This window comes from Bos grunniens, chromosome 18 (assembly GCF_055505025.1).
Source record: "Bos grunniens cultivar Pamir isolate PY7600 chromosome 18, Bosgru_T2T1.0, whole genome shotgun sequence".
NCBI lineage: Eukaryota > Metazoa > Chordata > Mammalia > Artiodactyla > Bovidae > Bos > Bos grunniens.
Genome location: NC_141182.1, coordinates 59,810,211 through 59,833,618, shown reverse-complemented (window position 1 = coordinate 59,833,618; position 23,408 = coordinate 59,810,211). Strand labels below are relative to the sequence as shown.

Genomic DNA, 23,408 nt, shown 5'->3' with positions numbered 1-23,408 from the left:
TAATGAGCTATACGGAGGAAAAAACCTTAAAAAGAATGGATATATGTATATGTGTTCTGTTGTTCCCTCGCTCAGTGGTGTCCAGAGTTTACAACCCGATGGACTGCAGCATGCCAGGCTTCCCTGTCCTTCGCTGTCTCCTGGAGTTTGCTCAAATTCATGTCCATTTTGTCAGTGATGCTATCTAACCATCCTGTGTCACCCCCTTCACCTCTTGCCCTCAGTCTTTCCAGATCATTGTCTTTTCCAATGAGTCCGATATTTGCATCAATTGGCCAAAGTATTGGAGCTTCAGCATCAGCATCAATCCTTCCAGTGAATATTCAGGGTTGATTTACTTTAGGACTGACTGGTTGATCCCCTTGTTGTCCAAGGGACTCTCAAGATTCTTCTCTATCACCACAATCCAAAAGCATAAATTCTTTGGTCAACTTTGTTTATGGACGGACTCTCCCATCTCTACCTGTTACTGGAAAAACAACAGCTTTGGCATTAGTAATCTTCGTTGGCAAAGTGATGCCTTTGCTTTAAAATACACTGTCTACTTTTATGATACCTTTCCTTTCAAGGAGCAGGCCGTCTTTTCATTTCCTGACTGCAGCCACCTTCAGCAGTGAGGCCCTGGCCGTTGCCCCCTGGCCGCCTCACCCTGCCACTGTCCCCACACAGGCCTGACTTCTCACCGGCCCCGCGCCCCTGACAGCCGGGCTCCGCTCGGCCCCGCCTCCAGGCCGCGCCGCCTTTTCACTGCGCGTGCGCACAACGTCACACACCCGGAAGCGGAGTGCAGCGAGCAGAGGTCTCAGCGCAAAGTGAGTTTCTCTTTTTCTAGTCAAGTCTTCCTCTCGCAGTTGTCTTTCTTCTGTACCGTGGGTTGAGGGTCGCTGCTGCATCTAAATCTCCGCTTCCGTCCCACCACCCCCAGCAAATTCAGATTTCCCTGTGTGGCGAAGAGGCGCCTCCATTTTGCTTTAAACTCGCTCTGGAGCGGATGCCGGCGTTTGTTCCCTGAGACGTCTCATTTCGCAACTCTTTGCTGCTTAAAACTAATTTCTGATCTCAGTGACTCCTCTGCCCTTCCTGCACCGCGTGAAATTTTCTTGGGCGATGTGGGTTTATTCGCTCTGCGGTCCCCAGGCTCGCGCTGTCGCTCCCAAGAGGCCGCGCCGGCCCCTGCTCCCGGAAAGGCCCGGTTCTCTCCCAGGTCCCGGGATTCTGGAGAGCCCGCCCCGCTCCTGAAACTCCCAGCCGCTCAGCCGTCGCGTCTCATCTGGCCGGTAGTTCTGTCCCTCAGGCATTCGTTTCTTAGACCGTTTCCCTCGACCCCGTGTGGGGAGGTTCCTGGGCCAGCCACGTGACACCCATGGTTCTGTGTCCCAAATAAAACCCGCTGGAATTTGGCTCTTGCGGGAGGGGGCTTCTTATTCAGTTGCCATCCCTGCAAATAGGCCAGGGTGGGTCAGGAGAAGCAGACGGCGACCTCGAGGGAAATAGAAAATTGAAAATATCATGAGGGAAAAGCGATGGCAATGAAGAGGATTGGTGAGGGACTTGCGAAGAGATAGCACATGAAAGAGCCTTGACGGTAACGGTGGGTAAAGGAGAGAAGTTTAGAGAAAAGCAGCATCTCCAGAAAGTTAAAGGTGAGCAACATATGGAGATGGTGGTGTTGAGTGTGAGTCTTTGCGACCCCTGTATCTCCCAGAGTCTGCTCAAATTCATGTCCAGGGATGCTGTGTAACCCATCTGACCCTCTGCCGGCTCCTTCCATAACCTTCAAGGGAGACGGGCTGTAAATCACGTATCCTAAAGAGGGCGACAGGGGAGAGGCAGTTCACACAGAGAGCCGGAAAAGGGGATACAAGAGTTGGAACCTTGATCTACAGACAATATCATGCTGGCAGAGTACTAGTGAACAGAAACAGTGACAGACTTTATTTTCCTGGGCTCCAAAATCACTGTAGATGGTGACTGCAACTATGAAATTAAAAGATGCTTACTCCTTGATAGAAAAACTATGACCAACCTAGACAGCGTATTAAAAAGCAGAGACATTACTTTGCGGACAAAAGTCTATAGTCAAAGCTGTGGTTTTTCCAATAGTTACGTGTGCTTATGAGAGTTGGACCATAAAGAAAGCTGAGCGCCGAAGAGTTGATGGTTTTGAACTGTAGTGTTGGAGAAGACTCTCGAGAGTCCCTTAGACTGCAGGGAGACCAAACGGCTCAATCCTAATGGAAATGTGTCCTGAATATTCATTGGAAGGGCTGATGCTCAAGCTGAAGGTTCAATACTTTCGGCTCCTGATGAGAAGAACTGAGTCACTGGAAAAGACTGTTGCTGGATAAGATTGAAGGTGGGAGGAGAAAGGGCCGGCATCACCGACTGGATGGACATGAGTTTGAGCAAACTCCGGGAGTTGGTGATGGACAGGGAAGCCTGGCATGCTGCAGTCCATGGGGTCCCAGAATCCGACTCGACTGAGCAACTGAACTGAGTGATTGGAGGAGCTGAGAAAGAAAGTGAGCTGAAAGGAAGCATTGCACTTGGAGGTGCCAAAGAGTTGGGAGAAGCGGAGGGCAGACGTGGAGGAAGAAAGGCAGAAATACAGGGAGATTTTGGATTATCAGGGAGGTTGGAGAGAAAGCATCTTTATGGGGAACAGATGGCAGAGAGAGGCCAGATGGGAGTCAGGGAAGAAGTAGAGAAGAGGCCAGGCACAGCAGGAGAACCGAGGAGAAGACAAAGGGAGACAGAGAAAGAAACAGGGAAACAGATAAACCAAATGAAGTGAAAATAAGTAGTGTGCAGGTGGTGGTGCAGACTAAATCCAGAAGAGTGCTGAATCGATTAAATAAAGAATTAAGTCATGATATATTGATTTCTAGCTTTACACTCTAATAAATTTAAATCTTGCTCCTTTGAATTATACAGAGGAGGATGGGAATTGCAATACTTCTGTCTGTAAGGCTTGTGGTTGTTGTAATTATTTGTATTGAAAGATAATATCCATGTGCAGAGTCTGTTGAATTGGGGAGTAAGGCAGTGACTTGACTCACAGAGGTGGGTCACTCGCTTCCCTTTTCCTGGTGTGGAGTAGAGGTTGTGGGAGAGGAGAAGTGGTTAAAGAATTGACAGACTGTTACGGCATGGTACCTTTTCAAGGAACTTTAAACATGTTCTTAGTAATGGCTCTCCTTTTTGCTTTCTCCTTTGTTTACATTTAATTCTTTTTTAGCTTGGGTTAAAGATTAGTTCATTTCAATATCTACTTTGTTGTAAACAAGTATTCACATCTGAAAAGATTTCGTGGTCTCCTGAAATTAGTTCATGTTATTCTTTTGTAAATATGCTGTCTTATCAATTGGTTTTTATTTTTCTTCACTTTGCACCAGAGTTTTTCAATGAAAAAATTTTTAATAAGCCGATTAACTTAGGTTTGCTTCACATTTATTTGAAGCCCATTTCCTGTCTTCTCTTTACATTCTATCTTGGAAACATTTTTTTGGTAACTAGTAAATAATTGTAAACTATTTTGATGAGTACTTAATAAGGATGTCAGTGATCTTTTTCCTTGAATCAGGACCAAATTTAACCAGTTAGTATGATGGTCTGTTTTCCTCTCTTTCATGTGGTCTGGTGACTAGTGAGCTATGAGTTCATCTGATATTTACTCAGGCCCAGAAGCTGAGCAAAAGTGACTCCTGAAATGATTGGCCAAATTGGGTGTGTGACTGTGTGTGGCAGTTTTTCTTGGAGGGAGTTCCCACTTGTTATTAGAATTTGAAATGAATCCCAGTTTTCCACAATGCAAAGGACAACTGTAGGATGGAGATGGGAGCATAGGCTCAGAGTCAGAGAGAATCATGAGCTGTCTTCTGTGAATAAAGGTCGATGTGAAGGGAGGCCTCCCACCTCCACTGGCTTCCCGGTGTCCTCAGAGCAGCATCTTGACTCCTCAGGTGGCTCCACAGCCCTTTGTCATCCTCAGGTCACTGCCAGGGTCTCCAGCCTCATCCTGGGAGCTGACCCTGTTCTCATGGTCAGTCTGTCCTGGTCACATTTATGTAGTCCTTGTTCATAGACACCAAAACCTTCTCTGTCTCGGATCTTAGGTTTTTCTCCTACCTTTGGTCATTAAATTGTGACCGTGGCTCTTTCTCTTTCTGTTCCTTCAGCTCTAGGCTAGCGAGGTCTCCGCATCTCCTTCTGATATTCACTGTCAAGTTAGCCATGTTTACTGCCTCTGTACACCTTCATCAAGCATGCCCTTCTCCTTTAATTATTTGGAGTGGTTCCTGTTTTCCCTTCATGGAGGGTGCACCGTGTTTCTGTTCCTCCCAGGATGCTTTCAGCATTTCACTCTCGGGGTGAGGACTAGGACTGTGCAATGGGCACTAGGACTGTGGGCTGGGCACACACTTCTTATTCTAGCTCCACCTTACTGTAGCAGGAGTCAAAATAAAGTCAAAATAAAGAAATTCCCTGAATTTCTCCTTTGGTCTCTTAATTAATGCAGTTGATTAAAGAGTCCAGGTTCCAGGTCAGTAACATACACACAAGCGAACACACACGTATATAATGACATATTGTGCACCCATAAAAATTACGATTTTTGTCACTTGGGACAATTGGATGAATGTAGAAAACATTGTGCTAAGTGAATTAAGACAGACAGGAAAAGCCTGATTCAATATGTGCTTCCATTATGTGGAATGTGAAAAAGTGAAAATCACTAGTAGCAGAGTGATTTTCTAGTTGGATGGTGGTTATCTGGGGCTGGGAGGTTGGCAAGATGGGGAGATGTTGGTCAAAAGGTACAGATTTGAGTTGTAAAATGAGTGTGTCCTGGGGAGGTATGTGCAGCATGCTGACCGTAGTTAATCCTGTGTTACTGGAAATTTGACAGGAGAATAAATCGTCGGTGTTGTCACCACACACAAACCATGGGAATTTGGAGGTGATGGATGTGCTGGTTAGTGGTCTGTGATAAATATTTCAAAGTGTATACATGTGTCACATGGTCACAACGTGCATGGAATGTATACACAACACCTTCTTGATAGGCCGTTCTATGTCAGTAAAGCTGGTAAAGAAGAAAGTGGCATGTAGGCTGGACTTGAATCCTTGAGTGGCGTTCAACCCAGGCTTCACATGAGATCATGAGGCATTTTGCCTGGGCATGTTTTGTCCCCTCTCCCCATCAGATACGCTCCTCAGGTTCTCCGCGGATGTTTCCAATCTACATTGAGCCCAGGGCTCTTAGCCTCCACTTCTGAGACTGAGATCAGGCCCTGGGGGAGGGGAGGGCGCTCTGCTCTGAGTGGGGCTGGACCAGGGCCTGCTGTGTGACCTGAGGGGATTGTGGGGTCAGCGGAGGTACCCCCTGCTGCTGTGTACTTGAGGCCTCACCAGGAGGGGAGTGTGATCCGAGGGAAAGTGTGGGAAAGTCCTGTGTTGGACTCTGTGCGGGAGTTGACGGTCCTGAGTCCTCCTGAGACAATGGGCACAGAGGACTGTCTGTTCCTCATGGAGAGGGCTTCCCTGTGTGTGGGGTTGGGGCTCAGGAAGGGAGTGTGTTGACTCTAAACATTAAACACCATGTTTTCCACCTTTTTGATACGCCTTGAAGATTCGTGTTACCTGAGGGTGAAGCCCAGAAGAGGAGGAAGATGAAAGAAAACAAGTCAGGCATGACTCTTTCTCAGGTAAGGTCATATTCTCAGTTGATTCTCAATCTGTCCCTCCTGAAATACCTGTCTTTGGACTGGCTAATCTTCTCTGACTCTGAAGTGTCCTGTCTGACTCCTGTACATGCACACTCACCTGGGCCTTCTCTCAGGGCCAGTTGTCTCCACTTAGATCCCATCTCCCCATGACCCGGTGACCTGGCCCTTGTGAGGAGGCTCCCTTGGCCACTGTTCTGGGAAGGACTTCTCACCCACCGATTGGAGAGAGGGTCTCAGTGCTGTTGGGCAGCAGGGATTGCTTAGGGCCCATCCGGATGCCCTGTCTGCTCTCTGTCAACCAGGGTAAAGAAGCTGCACATAGATGTGAGGTACTAACATCCACAGTACATGCTGAAATCTGGAAAAGAGGCCAAGGAGGGGGAATCAGTCCTGACTTTTTATAGTACATTTAAAACTAAATTAGGACCTCCTTGAAAATTTTAAGTGTTTGGGAGTGAAATGGAAAGTTCAGAAACAGACCTAAGTGCTAGAGAGTGTTTTTAAACTATGAAATGTAGTTTGCTGATTATTTATTCTTCCTTTTTGGCTGCACGATGCAGCTTGCAGGGTCTTAGTTCCTTGAAGAGGCATTGAACCTGAAACCCTGTGGTGGAAGTGCGAGCTCTTAAACCCTGGACTGATAGGGAATTCCTCCAACTTTCCTAATCTTGATGGCATGCTCATGGAATAAAAAGATAAACTTTGGATTTTGTTAATAACTACATACATATCACTAACAATAATATCATATTATTATATTTAAATATACTTTTCTGCTATATTGGCTTTTCATTGCTTCAGTGGCTTTTATCTAGTTCTGGTGTGTGGTGGCCACTCTCTAGTTGTGGTGTGTGGGCCCCTCATTATGGTGGCTTCTCTCATCTTGCAGCACATGCTCTAGAGTGCACTGGCTTCAGTAGTTTCACCTACTGGACCCTAGAGCTCTGGCTCAGAAATTGAGGCTCACAGGCTTATTTGCCCCTTGGCATGTGGGATGTTACTGGTCCAGATATCAAACCCGGGTCTCTTGCACTGGCCAGTGGATTCTTTACCACAGAGCCACCATGGAAGCCCTCACGTTATTTGTAAATACAGGTATTTTTATTCTGATTAGAATAAATCTTCTGTATATTATTTCCTCCTTGTTTTTCATTTTTTTGAAGTAGTATAAGATAATGTTGAGGATTTCCCTGGTGGTACAGTGGATAACAATGTGCCTGCCAATGTACGGTGCATGGGTCCCATCCCGTGTCCAGGAAGATGCCTTAGAGCAACTATGGTCATGTGCCACAACTACTGAGCGTGAGCTCTGGAGCCCGGGAACCATAACTACTGAAACCCACACACTTTAGACCCTGTGCTCCAAAACATGAGACGCCCATGCACTGCAGCTGCAAGTACTGAAAGCCTCCTCACAGCAACAAAGGCCCAGCAAAACCAAAATAATTAACTTTTAAAAAAGACATAGAATGTGGACAAATTACAGAAGTACAATTGATTCATTTTTAATGTCCCAAAGATGCTGAAATACACATGAATAAAAGAAAATTGAGAGTGTCATCCCAGAATGTGTCAAAAGGCATCACCTTGGAGTAGGAAATGGCCACTCAGTCCAGTATTCTTGCCTGAAAATCCTATGAACAGAGGAGCATGGTGGGCTACCATGAGGTCGCAAAGATCTGACCCGACTGAGTAACTAAGCAACAACAACCTCCACACACAGCAGAGTGAGCTCTGAAAAACAAATCTAAACCTCTGATTTACCTCCTGCAGATTCTTTGGTGACTTCTAGTTACTTTTGGAATAAAGTCCTAAATCCAAAGACCTTGTAGAAAGCAGCCTCTACCTGGCATCACCCCTCTTCATTCCCTGTGTCCCAGATAGACTGGCTGACTTTCTGTTCACTAAATACCTTCCTGCCTCAGAGCCAGTACTCAGGCTGTTCTCTCTGCTTGCAACACTCTTTCCCACCTTGCCAATCCTAACTGTTTCCTCCTCATGGAGACCTTGTGTGATTTCTTGATGTATGTCAAGACTTTCCAATAAATCTGTTAGCACCAGGCCTGTTTCAGAGCACATGTTGCAATAGTAACTTTAAAATTATGGATGTAATTGGGTGGCTGGCTGCTAGACTGTAAGCTCCATTATGTTCACTGCTGTACTCCCAGTTTGGGGCCCATGTTGACATTCAGTAAATTTGGACTGAAAGGAAAAATAGACAAGTCTTCCTTGTTTCAACCAGTTGTGTGTTTACATTTGCATAGGTGAGTGCATGGATCTGTAATTCCATGGTTTTATTACAGAACATCATCTCATAAACATGTTTTATGCTTTGTAGCAGTTGAAATTGTATCTTAAGTGTTTTCCATTCCCTTAAGTTTTTTTTACCTCATTACGTGAATGATGGAAACAGTAGTAAGAATATTGACATCGTATGGTTGGTGGGAAGAGCGGGTGACCCTGTACAATGACCATTTATCCTATAGTCGTGTCCGACTCTTTGTGACCCAATGGGCCATACATAACCCTTCAGGCTTCTCTATCCCTGGAATTCTCCAGGCAAGAATACGGGAGTGGGTTGCCATGCCCTCCTTCAGGGGGATCTTCCCCCCGGAGATATCAATACCATGTACCCTGCATTGCAGGCGGATTCTTTACCACTGAGCCTTAGGGCAACCCAGATACCTACATATGATACTGCATGTTATAGTGTTCCCTGTGCATTCAGAAGGAGGTAGATAGTAAATTAATTTGTGAATATTTTTCTGTCCATCTATCATGTCTGTCTTTCCATGGCTGACAAAAGATCTGGGATTCTACACCTCCATTGCACTTCAGCTTTCTTGAACTTGTTTCAGGTATTCTCAGGGAACTCTCTCTGGATGCAGTTTGCTGCTGTGGTACTTAACTCACTGATTCCTTAGATTCAGTCGTCAGTCACAACCACCTGACCTCAGGTGCTGTTGCCTCATTTCTTAACTGTTTGATCTGAGCGAATTCTTAGAATGACAGAATTTTCGCTCCAGTAAGATGGACACAGATCTTTCTCTAACGTACTGTCATGTTGATGATAAGTTCATCTGTGTAAAATCTTTAGAGTAATGCTTAGTGTGTAGGAAGTGCTGAAACACTGTCATCAGTGTGATGACATCATAATCATCACAGTGTGTGTTCTTTGAAAGCCGCTGTGGACTTTGTGTCTCTGAAGACACCGGTCTTGCTGTAACTCATCTAGATAGTGAATGTCACTTAGTTTGTAGAGTGTAACACTTCTGCATAGACAACTCACGGATTGAATTTTATCTGTATATTCTTCATGTATTGTCCACACAAGTGACAAATTCATATTGATTGGAAGATGTCATAGTCTTATGAATCAACAGGAAATTAGAGAGCCACAGTTTGTCCAAATAGCTTTTAATGGATCTATCAGAATGTTACATTACCTGAATTGATCCTTACCCCTCTCACCTTTTCTCATTTTGTGTGAAAATAAGAATCCTCCTGAGTGCCTGTTAGTGAAATGTGCTTTCATTTCAGACACAGTTGACCGTTGAGGATGTGGACATCAAGTTCACTCCAGAGGAGTGGGAATGCCTGGACCCTGCTCAGAGGGCCTTGTACTGGGATGTGATGGAGGAGACCTACAGGAACCTGCTGTCTGTGGGTGAGGATTGCTTCCCTGTGAAGTTGGAATTTGGTTTGGGGGTATCTCTGTGTTTTCCCTCTGTGTCTCTTGGCAGCCCGTGTTTTGCTTGACTGAGTTCATAGCCTTGTTGATTCAGACTTGAAAAAACTTTGTGACTGGCATGAGGTGTTTAAGCTCGTCCTTTCTTCAGGTGATCTGCACACTGTGTGATACACAAGTTTCTCCACAGCTTGAGTATTTATAAAGCTGATTTCCAACTTTGAAATATCGAATTCCCTGTTTTCTACCCCTGTGTTCTTAGTTCAGTAGTTCTTGGAAAGGAACTAGATACATGGATGCCTGTGTGCTCAGTTGGTACAGTCGTGCCTGACTCTTTGCGACCCAGTGGACCGTAGCCCTCCAGGCTCCTCTGTCCATGGTATTCTCCTGGCAAGAATACTGGAGTAGGTTCCCATGCCCTAATCCAGGGGGATCTTCACTCTCAGGGGTCTAACCCACGTCTCCTGCATGGCAGGTGGATACTTTACCTTTGAGCCCTGTGGAAGCCCAGTTATCTGTATTATACTGTATATTATACTGTTTCCTGTGCATTCAGAAGGACGCTGATAGTAAGTTAATTTGTGAATATTTTTCTGTCTGTCTATATTGTCCATCACTTCTTGGCTGACAAAAGAGGTGGGATTCTACACCTGGCAATGCAGGAGGCACAGGGTCTAGGTCCTCTCTAAAGCAGATCTCTGAGCTTGCTTCTAACCTGGCTGGACACTGCCCTGACTGTGAGTGCCCTGACTGCCTGCTGTGAGTGCAAGGCTTGCAGCACCAGAGATGAGACAGGGGACAAATCTTGAGATTGTCGAGGCCTTGGAGGGGCCCTGGCCTACTCATCCCCAGGTTTAGCAACATTATAGGTTTTGTAAGACAAACAAATACCATTAACAGAAAAACAGAGGTGCTGTTTGTTCACAGATTGCTGATGATAACAGATAGCATCCTGGGATTATAAGGGGGAACCCCAAACTGCAATCTTTGAAGTCTCACCCATGACTGTAATATGCTGCCTGGGACTTTTTCCCCACTGGGTCTCCAGATGGGCTGTGTCCCAGGACTTCCCAGTGCTGTTTGAGTCTGGATGTTGGTCAGAACCCAATTTGGTGATGTATCTTCTGCTCTTTCTACTTCTCTTTGCTTTTATTGTTAGCATATTGAAAGTCAGCTTGATAATTCTATAAGTATTTGTATTATTTATTTGTACAGAACAAGTCACTAATTTTGGTAACAAATCTTTGAACCTGAGACAAAAGTGACAACTTTTGGCAAAACTTTAATTGGCCCTGTGAGCAGTATTTGTGAGACAGAATGCCACTTTGTAGGAAAAAGGAGATTAAGGTTGATGAAGTTTTTATTCCCTAATGTGAAGGTTCGCCTTACTACTAGTTAGCTCATACATGGGAGGGACGTCTACACTGGATGGTGCGAGAATTGGAACCTTAAATAAAGAGAGCTGTACCCTTAGAAGTTACTAAATGTTTGTGACTCTTGCCCATTGAGAAAGGATAAGAATCTGCCCTACTGGATGAATCCTCCTCTCCTATCATAAGGTACATAAAATGAAAGTGAAAGTCGCTCAGTCCTGTTGGACTCTTTGCAACCCCATGGAATATAGAGTCCATGGAATTCTTCAGGCCAGAATATTGGAGTGGGTAACCTTTCCCTTCTTCAGGGGATCTTCCCAACCCAGGGATCAAACCCAGGTCTCCCCTTCATTGCAGGAGGATTCTTTACCAGCTGAACCACCAGTGAAGTAATGTGAGGTACATAAAGGTAAATTAAAATTGTTGAAAAGAAGTTACACCTGGAAACAGAATTGTGCAATTGGTGAGGATGATTGTCCATATTACAATTTCAAATTATATTTCAGTTGATCAGCTCCTCAGTTTTTAAGTGGGCTCTCTCTTGAGCTGACCCACAGCTTTAACAGTGTCCACCACTGCCCTTTCTGTCTCTGTTAACAATCTTTGTCCTGTTGTGGCCTTTCACCCCTCTCAATCCCTCTGTCTCCCTCTCCATCAGCTAGTCCCCTGATGAAGCTAACTTCCCCTGTCTCTCAGTGGGGGCGGAGGCGGGGGGCAGCTTCCCCCACTGCTGTCCCCACTCTGGCAAATTTCTTTACCCCTTCAGATTGTTCTGATCAAGTGAAGACCCACATCTACCCAGAGGGACAATCCAAGATTTTCATCATCCATGTGTCCCTGTTACCACAGTCAATTTGAGAACTATTTGATCTGTATTTTAGATATAAAACTGTGACTATAGAAAGGGATGATAACGTTTTTGACACAGGGATTGCTGTGATATTCTTTAGAGTCTGGAGAATACTGGTTAAAATGATTTTTATTTTTTCTTTGAGAGTACAAAACAATTTCTTTTTGCATATGGAATAAAAACAGCTAGCTTCTTAAAAAGCCCTGCCTACAGAAAAGCTTGAAGTTAACCTTTACCAGGGATCCGAGATGACTCTAGTGGTAAAGAAGCTGCCTGCCAGTGTGCGAGACACAGGAGATGTGGGTTCAATCCTTGGCTAGGGAAGATCCCCTGGAGGAGGCAATTGCAATCAACTCCAGTAGCGTCAGAGAGACGTTTTAAATCTGTCTGGATTTATGTGTCTCAGTGTGTGTCTTTGATTTTGGATAATATTGCTGAAGTTTATTTGTAAATGAGCTCTGACTCAATTGGCTTTAAAAGAAAGTCAGCACTTGGCTTACCGTTGTTGGCTCAATGGTAAAGCATCCACCTACCAGTGCAGAAGATGGGTTCGATCCCTGGTCTGGGAAGATTGCACATGCTACAGAGCAACTAAGCCTGTGCAGCGCTACTACTGAACCCCTGGTGCTCTAGTGCTTGTGGTCCACAAGAGGAGTAACTACAATGAGAAGCTTATGCACCACAACTAGAGAGAGTAGTCCCCGCTCGACACAAGGAGAGAGAGATGGAGCAGCAACAATGATCCATTGAAGCCAAAAATAATAAATAAATTAAAAAAAAAACAGTGTGTACAAATCAGGTTCATGTGAACTGAGAAATATTCGATATTAAATATGTAGTATTAATGTTTGCTCATCTAATAAAGACATATCTTGAGTCATCCACATTGTGTAGTACTTCTATTGTATTACACTGAGAGATTTTGGACTATTGATGACTATTCTGAGATGCTGTCTAGTTTTTAGAAGCTATCACTGGTATTTTTGTTCACTAATCTAGAAAATGCTAATAGAAAGCACAGTTCATAGTTGCTTAAGGGAAGTAAGATGGGTGTTTTCAGTAAAAAAGGTATGAGAAATGAAATTGAGTTTGGATGCTCATAGCAGTGAGCGGAAGCTGGAAGCAATGTCTTTGTTTCTCACACCGAGAGTCCTGATCATTGGACCACAGCAGCCAACAGTTAGGGCTAAGGTCCCTAGTCTTGCCTGCCTGGTCAAGAAAGAATTCAGATGAAGAGGCACAAGGTAAAGAGTAAAGGAAAAAGTTTATTGAAAGGAAAAGTACATGCAGAAAGACACATGGGCTAGCTCAGAGAGAGAGCCCCACCTTTGGGAAGTGTCAATTCTTTAGAAAGGTACAGTTTTCCAGGTCTTCGTGTCCCCTCAGCCCAGTCACCTTCCTTTGTCCCCTCTGGTTAATTTGTCTCAGCACTCTCCCCTGGGGTGCAGACGCATACCCTAGCCAAGATGAATCTCAGAGTGAAGGCTTCTGGGAGGACCAAGACTCATTATGGCCTGGAATTATCCTCTGACTTGACCTCAACGAACTTTTGTCACATGTGTAGTGTCTCCCTTAATAGAAAGGGTTTTTTCCTTTCTTTGTCCTTGCCATGATTATTCCCTTGAGGTAAGAGACAAAGACTGGCCATTTACCCTGTTTTTGTTATAGATTCCTATAGATTCCTCAACTGGAGGCCAGCTATGTCTTATCTCAGCAAGTGCAGAGATGAAGAGACTAATTGTAGATATTCAACCTGTAGCCCATCTGTCTCCTATGTGAAAATTATATTTTATTAGGGAAAAACAAATTAAGTCTGATTTACAAGTGGCTCTTTATAAATGAAAAAAGTCATTTAAGGAAAAAAAGAGTGAGAGGTTTATGGAAATTGGATTCCAAAGACAGAAGTCCCAAAGGGTAGGTCTTTATATGATCTTTACAGTGTGTCATTTGACTCCTGTTAATGTTGTTGCTTCACTTTGGGGAGCATGTAATGAAGTGTTTCAAAGGGGTCTGTTTCCTCTTTGTCCCCCTTCTGTGCTGGATTCCATGGGATGTCCACTTTTGGTCCATGTAGAGCAACGATAACACCTCCAGAGCCATAATCCTTGGAGCCAGCCTGGTTCTCTTCCTATTTGCTGCACTTGGGAGACCTCATTGGAAGAAGGGGAAAGACTGGCAGCTCTTCAATTGCATTTGGTGTCTCAGATCCTACACAGAGCTGCCTTCAACCTGTCTTCCTGTTCGGAGCCCTCAGCTAGTCCTGTTGTTACTGCATTTACTAAAACCTTCAGGGGTGTAAGTAACAGGAATGTGGTTTGGATCTTCTGTGATTGTAACTCAGGAAACCTGTAAGGACAGTGGACATTGAGGTCCTGTCTTGGATCCCCAGTGATGCATATATGAATCAGGCTGCATGTTCCCTCCTTGCTCATACTGTACAAAATGACCCGTGCTCATCCACTGAACCACATTTTCAGGACACGACCTGAATTGAAATGTCGGGGATGGTACCTCGGAAACCATTTCTAGGTGACATGGCTGAGTAAGGCTGTTAGTTACACAGATCAGTTCTTGTGTCTCACTTGACCTTATCTTTTAAACTCCTGGAGTTTGTTGTAACCTTTTGTAATCTGCTTTGCCCAAGTGGGCCCTGGTGGTTAAGAACATGTATGAATCTGTAGGTCTGGGTTTCAGTCCTGCTTTGCTCATTCCTTTCATGTACCGTGGGTTGTGTACATGAACCCTGTGCATCCACTATCTTTATTTGAAAAATTGAGTTAATTCATGCTCTTAGTTATTATAGAATTTTGACTGTTTTACTGAAAAGGTCAGAAGTTACTTTTTTTTTTTTTCCTGAACCATGTGACAGATGTGATCATAGTTCTCCATTCAGGGATGGAATCTGTAACCCTACAGTGTAATCATGTAATGCTATCCACTGGACCATCAGGAAATTTGCCTCAAAGGTTACTTTTACATAAAATGTCTATTTACTTCATGTCATGGTTATTGTAGCATGTCTCTTTGTCTGCATTACATACTGTATATTGTTAGTTTATATTTCCTTTCCAAGAGTTTGCCTCTGACTCTAGTTAATAAGTTTTCAAATAATATTCCTTTTTTTTATAGCAGGTTCTTTACCTCTGAGCCATAAGGAAGTCCCCAAAGCTTGTTCTTTTACATGTATCTTGGAGCTCATGAACCGAGTAAGTTAAGGATTCTGTATAGATAGGCAATTGCTGTATTGAATGGTTGTTATTTAAGTAAAGAATGTTTCATTTTTTTAATTTTTTGTCATTAGAAGATGATGGTCTTTATGTTTTACACAGTATAACTGACATGAACCCCTTCTTGTTATAAAAAGTCTATATGTCTGTTTGCTTATAGATTTATAGGAGGTATTTAGAAAAGTGTTCTTTCTTTTGTTTTTAAAATTATTTTAGGGAATTCCCTGACAGTCCAGTGGACAGGATTCAGCATTTTCACTGCAGAGATCCTGGGTTTAATCCATGGTCAGGGAAGTAAGATGTCATGAGCCTTGTGATGGGGAGTGGGGGGTGGGGGGTGGAGCTGTTTTAACAGATTCTTTATTTTCACTATGCAGTGCTTGTTGAACAGTCGTCAACTGCCATTTATGTTTTACAATATTCGTTAGAATGCTTCCTTTGGATTATTTACCATTACAGGGTACTGCCTTTTTGATCCTTGCTTGGTCAGTCCCTCAGTCCTGTCTGACTCCTTGTGATATGGAGTGTAGCCTGCCAATCTCCTTGTCCATGGAATTTTTAGTGTTTTTTCTCCTCAATTATGAGACAGAAGCATGTTTACTGCCAAGTAGAATGAGCTTTGAGGTCATGGTGGGAAAATACCTTTTTCTTTGAGACCTGACATGAGTTTGCGTAAAATGAATATTTTCCTGATTGCATCTTTGAAACTTGGCTATGCTAAAATTAATTTGAATTATGCGTGATGACTTTTTTTGTTAACAAGTTCTATTTCTTTGTAAATGTTGCTTATATTTCTAAGTTCATCATCGGAAAGTTTCTTAATTCAGTTCAGGATGGGTATGACTTTTGGTATAATATGTGTTCAATATGAAAGAATTTATTAATGAATTGTAATTAATAGGATACCTATGTTCTTTATATCTTGTAGATGTGTCTCATATACATATGACCAAGAAATTACAAGCAAAAGGAAACAGTGGAAAAGGAAAAAATTTTCAAACAGTGATGTTTGGAAGAGCTGAAACCCATGAAATCAAAGATTTTTTCCTCAGGAAGATAGAGAAAACTGTGCATGGTTTTGAGTATCTGTGGACAGATGATGAAAGAAGTGACAATGGAATATCTATATCCCATAACAAAAATCTCACTGATGGAAAAGATCATCAGAGTAGAAATGATGCAGCAGATAAGCCTGTTGAAAGGCTCAGATCAAGCTTTCATGATGAATTGCAAATGCTTCAGTCTGAAGGGACAATTTTTGAATGTAGTCGAGTTGTGAAGAATATCAACAGTAGCACCTCAGTTTTGCCAATTCAGAGAACTTGTAGTGTCCGCAAAGGCATTTCTTATAATGAGAATCCTGTTGTGCATCCCTCAGAACAGGCCCCAGACTGGGAAGCATACAAGAAAAAATCTGACAAAACTCGTGATTGTGGCTTAACCTTTCTTCAGCACTCAGAACTCACTAGACATCAAAGAATCCTTACAGGAAGAAAACCATATAAAGCTGACATAGGTGGCAAGGCCTTTAATGATAATGAGAGCCTTGCAGTTCATCGGAGAAATCATACTGGAGAGAAACCGTATAAATGTGATGTATGTGGCCACAGCTTTAAACAGAAGACAGCCCTTCAAATTCATCTGAGAGTACATACTGGAGAGAGACCATATAAATGTGATGTATGTGGCCATTCCTTTAAGCACAAGACACACCTTCAAAATCATGGGAGAACTCATACTGGAGAGAAGCCATATAAATGTGATGTGTGTGGAAAGGCCTTTACTCGCAAAGAAAGCTGTGCACTTCATCAGATCCTTCATACTGGAGAGAAACCATATAAATGTGATGTATGTGGCCGTGGCTATACTCGAAAGTCACAACTTAGAATTCATCGAAGAGTTCATACTGGAGAGAAGCCATATACATGTGATGTGTGTGGAAAGACCTTTTCTCGAAAGGAAGGCTGTGCACTTCATCAGATCCTTCATACTGGAGAGAAACCATATAAATGTGATCTGTGTGGCCGTGGCTATATTCGAAAGTCACAACTTGGAATTCATCAGAGAGTTCATACTGGAGAGAAACCATATAAATGTGATGTCTGTGGAAAGGCTTTTACTCGTAAAGAAAGCCATGTACTTCATCAGATCCTTCATACTGGAGAAAAACCATATAAATGTGATGTGTGTGGACAGGCGTTTACTCGCAAAGAAAGCCATGCACTTCATAAGATCCTTCATACTGGAGAGAAACCATATAAATGTGATGTATGTGGCCGTGGCTATACTCGAAGCACACAACTTGCAATTCATTGGAGACTTCATACTGGAGAGAAACCATATCAATGTGATGTATGTGGCCATGGCTATCCTCGAAAGTCACAACTTGTCATTCATCAGAGAATTCATATAAGAGAGAATCCTTATAAATGTAATGTATGTGGCTGTGGCTTTACTGGAAAGAGACAACTTAGAATTCATCGGAGAACTCATACTGTAGTGAAATCTCACAAATGTAACAATTGTGGTAAACGTTTTTTTGCACTGTTTTCCTTAAATAAACATCAAGCAGTTCAAACAGATGAGAAAGCATGTAAATGTAATTTGTGTGGCAAAATGTTCAGTTCCAGGTGTTATTTAGCAGTTCACCAGAGAACTCATACTGGAGAAAAACCATATAAATGTGATGTGTGTGGAAAGGCCTTTACTCGCAAACAAAGCCATTCACTTCATCAGATCCTTCATACTGGAGAGAAACCGTATAAATGTGATAGGTGTGGCCATGGATATACTCGAAAGTCACGACTTGTAATTCATCACAGGGTTCATACTGGAGAGAACCCTTATAAATGTGATGTATGTGGCTGTGACTTGAATGGAAAGAGACAACTTAGAACTCATCGGAGAAGTCATACTGAAGTGAAGTCTTACAAATGTAATACCTGTGGCAAAAGTTTTTTTGCACTGTCATCCTTAAATAAACATCAGGCAGTTCAAACAGATGAGAAAGCATGTAAATGTAATTTGTGTGGCAAAATGTTCAGTTCTAGGTGTTATTTAGCAGTTCATCAGAGAACTCATACTGGAGAGAAACCATATAAATGTGATTTATGTGGCTGTGGCTATCCTCGAAAGTCACAACTTGTAGTTCATCAGAGAATCCATGCTGGAGAGAATCGTTATAAATGTGATGTTTGTGGCTGTGGTTTTACTGGAAACAGACAACTTAGAACTCATCGGAGAATTCATACTGAGGTGAAATCTTACAAGTGTAACAACTGTGGCAAACGTTTTTTTGCACTGTCATCCTTAAGTAAACATCAGGCAGTTCAAATAGATGAGAAAGCATGTAAATGTAATTTGTGTGGCAAAATATTCAGTTCTAGGTGTTACTTAGCAGTTCATCAGAGAATTCATATTGGAGAGAAACCATATAAATGTATTGTGTGTGGCTGTGGCTATACTCGAAAGTCACAACTTGGAATTCATCACAAAGTTCATACTGGAGAGAAGCCATATAAATGTGATGTATGTGGCTGTGACTTTACTGGAAGGAGACAACTTAGAAATCATCAGAGAATTCATACTGAAGTGAAATCTTACAAATGTAACAACTGTGGCAAACTTTTTTTTGCACTGTCATCCTTAAATAAACATCAGGCAGTTCAATCAGATGAGAAAGCATGTAAATGTAACTTGTGTGGCAAAATGTTCAGTTCCAAGTGTTGTTTAGCAGTTCATCAGAGAACTCATACTGGAGAGAAACCATATAAATGTGATGTGTGTGGAAAGGCCTTTACTCGCAAAGAAAGCTGTGCACTTCATCAGATCCTTCATACTGGAGAGAAACCATATAAATGTGATGTATGTGGCCGTGGCTATACTCGAAAATCACAACTTGAAATTCATCAGAGAGTTCATACTGGAGAGAAGCCATATAAATGTGATGTGTGTGGAAAGGCCTTTACTCGCAAAGAAAGCCATGCACTTCATCAGATCCTTCATACTGGAGAGAAACCATATAAATGTGATGTATGTGGCCGTGGCTATATTCGAAAGTCAAAGCTTGGAATTCATCAGAGAATTCATACTGGAGAGAATTCATATAAATGCGATGTATGTGGCCGTGGCTTTACCGGAAACAGACAACTTGGAATTCATCGGAGAATTCATACTGAAGTGAAACCTTTCCAATGTAACAGCTGTGACAAACGTTTTTTCACTCGGGCATCCTTAAAAATACATGAAGTAGTTCATACAGATGAGAAAGCACGTAAATGTACTTTATGTGGCAAAGTCTTCAGTTCCAGGTGTTACCTTGCAGTTCATCAGAGAACTCATACTGGAGAGAAACCATATAAATGTGATGTATGTGGAAAGGCCTTTACGCGCAAAGAAAGCCATGCAGTTCATCAGATCCTTCATACTGGAGAGAAACCATATAAATGTGATGTATGTGGCCATGGCTATACTCGAAGCACACAACTTGCAGTTCATCAGAGGGTTCATACTGGAGAGAAACCATATAAATGTGATGTATGTGGCAAAGCCTTTAGAGTAAATGGCAGCCTTACATCTCATCGGAAAATTCATTGCCGAGAGAAACCATATAAATGTGATGTATGTGGCAAGGCCTTTAGTGTAAACGGGAGCCTTAGAACTCATCAGAAAATTCATACTGGAGAGAAACCATATAAATGTGATGTGTGTGGCAAGGCCTTTAGAGTAAACGGAACCCTTACATCGCATCAGAAAATTCATACTGGAGAGAAACCATATAAGTGTGATGTATGTGGTAAGGCCTTTACTATAAATGGAAGTCTTGCAACTCATCGGAAAATTCATACTGGAGAGAAACCATATAAATGTGATATATGTGGCAAGGCTTTTAGTTTAAATGGAAGCCTCACATATCATCAGAAAATTCATTCTGACGAGAAACCATACAAATGTGATGTATGTGGCAAGGCCTTTAGAGTAAAAGGAAGCCTTACATCTCATCAGAAAATTCATACTGTATAGAAAGCATGTAGATGTGATGTATGTGGCAAGGTCTTTAGTTTCAAATCAACCCTTGCATTTCATCAAAGAATTCATATTGCAGAGAAATGTTACAAATTAACAGTGGTGACAGAGGTTTTAGTGCACAGGTATCCTTATCTCTCCATCAGGCAGTTGATACAAGAGAAAAGCATAGAAATGTACCTATGGAGCAAAGTCTTCAATTCCAGCTGTTACTTTGCAGTTCATTGGAGAACTAATATTTGAGAGAAACCATATAAATGTGATGTGTGTCGGAAGGCCTTTAGTCAAACTGCAAACCTTGCAGTTCATTGGAGAATTCACATTGGAGAGAAAGCATATGAATGTGTTGTCTTTGGCAAGGCCTTTAGTCATATTGGTAAGCTTGCAGTTTATCCAAAATTCATACTGGAGAGAAACCATATAAATGTTTGTGGCTGATGCTTTACTTATTGTGCACAACTTGGAATTCATCTGGAGATGAAATCACACTGGAGAGAAAACACATAAATATGATCTCAAGGTCAAGGCTTGTAATCTAAATGCAAACCTTATGGTTCATCAAGAATTCATGTTGGAGAGAAACCTTAAAATTGAAACAATGGTGAAAAATGTTTTAGTGGACAGTCAGTCTTAGCTCACCATCAGGGAGTTCATACAGGAGAGAAAGCATAGAAATGTAATGTGTGTGCTTTACTTGAAATGCCCATCATAAGAAGCATCAGATAATTCATAGTTGAGAAAACTGTTACAAATGGAACAACTGTGAGAGACATTTTAGTGCAAATGTAATGAGTATGGCAAAGCCTTTAATCTTAGTTCAGGCCTTATAATTTATCAGAGAATTAATACTGTATAGAAGGCGTAAAAATGAATATGGCAAAGTTTCTAGTTCACGTTCAGCTGTAAGGCAGTTCATACAGGAGAGAAGCCACATAAATGGGATTTGTATGACAAAGCCTGCAGTCACAAGGAATGACTTTGCAGATCATCTGAGAGTCAGTAGTGCAGTGAAAACTTACAAATGTAGTGAATGAAGTAAAGTATATGAAGTTTTGGGCCTTCAGAAAAGTCAGTCTGGAGGAAAACTGCATGAATGTGGTAGATGTGTAAAGCTTTGATTTTGTATTTAAACCTAACTGATCCTCAGGTAATTAATGTGATTTGAAACCTTATCCACGTAGTGCATGTGGTAAGTCTTTTGGAAGGTGTTCAGTTTTTTACAAAACATGAGAAAATTCCTACTGGCAAGAATCCATACATTCAGAACACAATCAATCCCTCCAGTGGAAGAAATATAAAGATAATGTCTGTGGCCAGGATTTCAGTAACGGGCGGATCATTCCCTTCATCAGGAAAATTCATTATTCCTTCAGGTGCCATTCAGGCCTAAAGACATCAGGTGATGCATACTTGAGGGACCTTCCAAATGTTATCAATGTGGCCGGGCTTTCTGTTTATACCTTAAGCTTCTTGAGAATATTCACACTAGATAAAAACTGTATCAGTGTAATAATAAATGTGTCAGGGGTTTTAGGCAACAATCTGAAGTCAGGCTTCAGTAAAGAACTAATTTTATAGGCAACACTTACAAGTGACATGAGTATGTAAACCTTAACTTGGGATCACATCTCACGATTCATCAGATCATCCATACTAGAGAGAACCTTACCAGTGTAGAATACATGGCAAGGCTTTTAGGTATCCCCTGTATCTCAGTGTTCACCAAATACTTTATACTTAGAAATGCAAGTTTTATGGCAGTTGTGACAATTACTGCTCACTCTTTAGGTATCTAAGAACATATATCCTGGACATAAACCACTAATACAATATTTGTGCAAAGTTATTGTGAAGAAACTTGAGTCAAAAGAACCAGGAAAGTATGCGTGTGTATCTGTTTCATCATTGTTTGCTGCCATTTCTGTTGTACCATTGTTTTCTTCAGAATGTATCATAAGTCTTGTGCTCTAATAAAATTTGTGTAATTTTCCCCATAACCCTGAATGGATCCTGTTTCTTCCAACAACACAGTTTTTGTCATCTCAGTACTTCATAACAGAAACTAGCAACGCACCAAAGGCTCTCAAGGTTGAAAGAACATATGAGAATTTCTTTTCATGATTAAATCAAACAATAGCCAATTTTGGGATTATAGTCTAATAATTTTCACTTGAGTTATTCTTTCCACACTCTGTACATAACAGTGCAGTTATATTTCCTGAGTCCTCTTGTGCCAAAATGAAACTAATAGCATGTGCCTAATTTACATGAAGTGAAAATAGGAATAATAACTGCAAAAATTAGGAAATAAAAAACTTTGGCAATAAGGTTAAAAGTGAGCTGGGAGCATTCTGAAATAAATTATTTTTTATTATTAACTTGTTATTGGTCATATAGTTGTGGTTCATGGGATATCTGCAAAACATGTAGGAATTTCCCAGACCAGGGATCTGTCCCATTTCTCCTCCTTGGCAGGCAGATTCCTTACCACTGACCACCACGGAAGACCCAGAAATAGTTTACAATCCACACTATATGATGGGAATTTTTATTGTTTGATAAACTAGAAATTTCATATATTTAGTTCCCAGCATGTTGGTTCTTGTTACTTTGCAGTCACTGAAAGAAGGTGGAACCACACCCAAAGTTTGGTTTGGATATTGAGACAGATGAAGCCATATGTTGAAGTCTTATGAGAATGTTTAACTGCTGAAGCTTTCTAGTTGAATCATGGTGGACTTCCATGTTGTTTACTTTAGTCACTTAGTAGTGTCTGACTCTTTCCGACCTCATGGACTGCAGCATGCCAGGCTTCCCTGTCCATCACCAACTCTTGGAGCTTGTCAAACTCATGGCCATCAAGTCGGTGGTGCCATCCAACCATCTCATCCTCTGACATCCCCTCCTCCTCCTGCCTTCAATCGTTCCCAGCATCAGAGTCTCTTCAAATGAGTCAGTTCTCATCAGGTAGCCACCAGTATTGGAGTTTCAGCTTCAGCATCAATCCTTCCAATGAGTATTCAGGTCTTATCTCCTTTAGGATGGACTCGTTGGATCTCCTTGAATTCCAAGGGACTCACAAGAGTCTTCTTCAACACCACAGTTCAGAAGCATCAATTCTTTGGTGCTCAGTGTTCTTTATAGTCCAAATCTCACATCCATACATGACTACTGGAAAAACCATAGCTTTGACTAGCCAGATCTTTGTTGGCAAAGTAATGTCTCTGCTTTTTAATATGCTGTTTAGGTTAGTCATAACTTTTCTTCCAGGAAGCAAGCGTCTGTTAATTTCACGGCTGCAGTCACCATCTGCAGTAATTTTGGAGACCAGGAAAATAAAGTCTGCCACTGTTTGCAATATTTCCCCATCTATTTGCCATGAAGTGATGGGACCGGATGCCATGATCTTAGTTTTCGGAATGTTGAGTTTAAGCCAACTTTTTCACTCTCCTCTTTCACTTTCATCAAAAGGCTCTTTAGTTCTTTGCTTTCTGACATAAGGCTGGTGTCATCTGC

The 23,408-nt window shown here is 42.0% G+C and overlaps 1 protein-coding gene across 1 annotated transcript; it reads left to right on the top strand.

The window, feature by feature from the left end:
* Nucleotides 1-675: 675 nt before the first annotated feature.
* LOC147354470 (zinc finger protein 480-like) lies at nt 676-21,889 on the top strand. Its single transcript, XM_086354165.1, has 5 exons — nt 676-812; nt 5,633-5,708; nt 9,270-9,396; nt 14,770-14,846; nt 15,796-21,889. The coding sequence occupies exons 2-5, from the start codon at nt 5,673-5,675 to the stop codon at nt 15,814-15,816; spliced, it is 261 nt and encodes an 86-aa protein (XP_086210291.1). The 5' UTR covers nt 676-812; nt 5,633-5,672; the 3' UTR covers nt 15,817-21,889.
* The last annotated feature ends 1,519 nt before the right edge of the window (nt 21,890-23,408 follow it).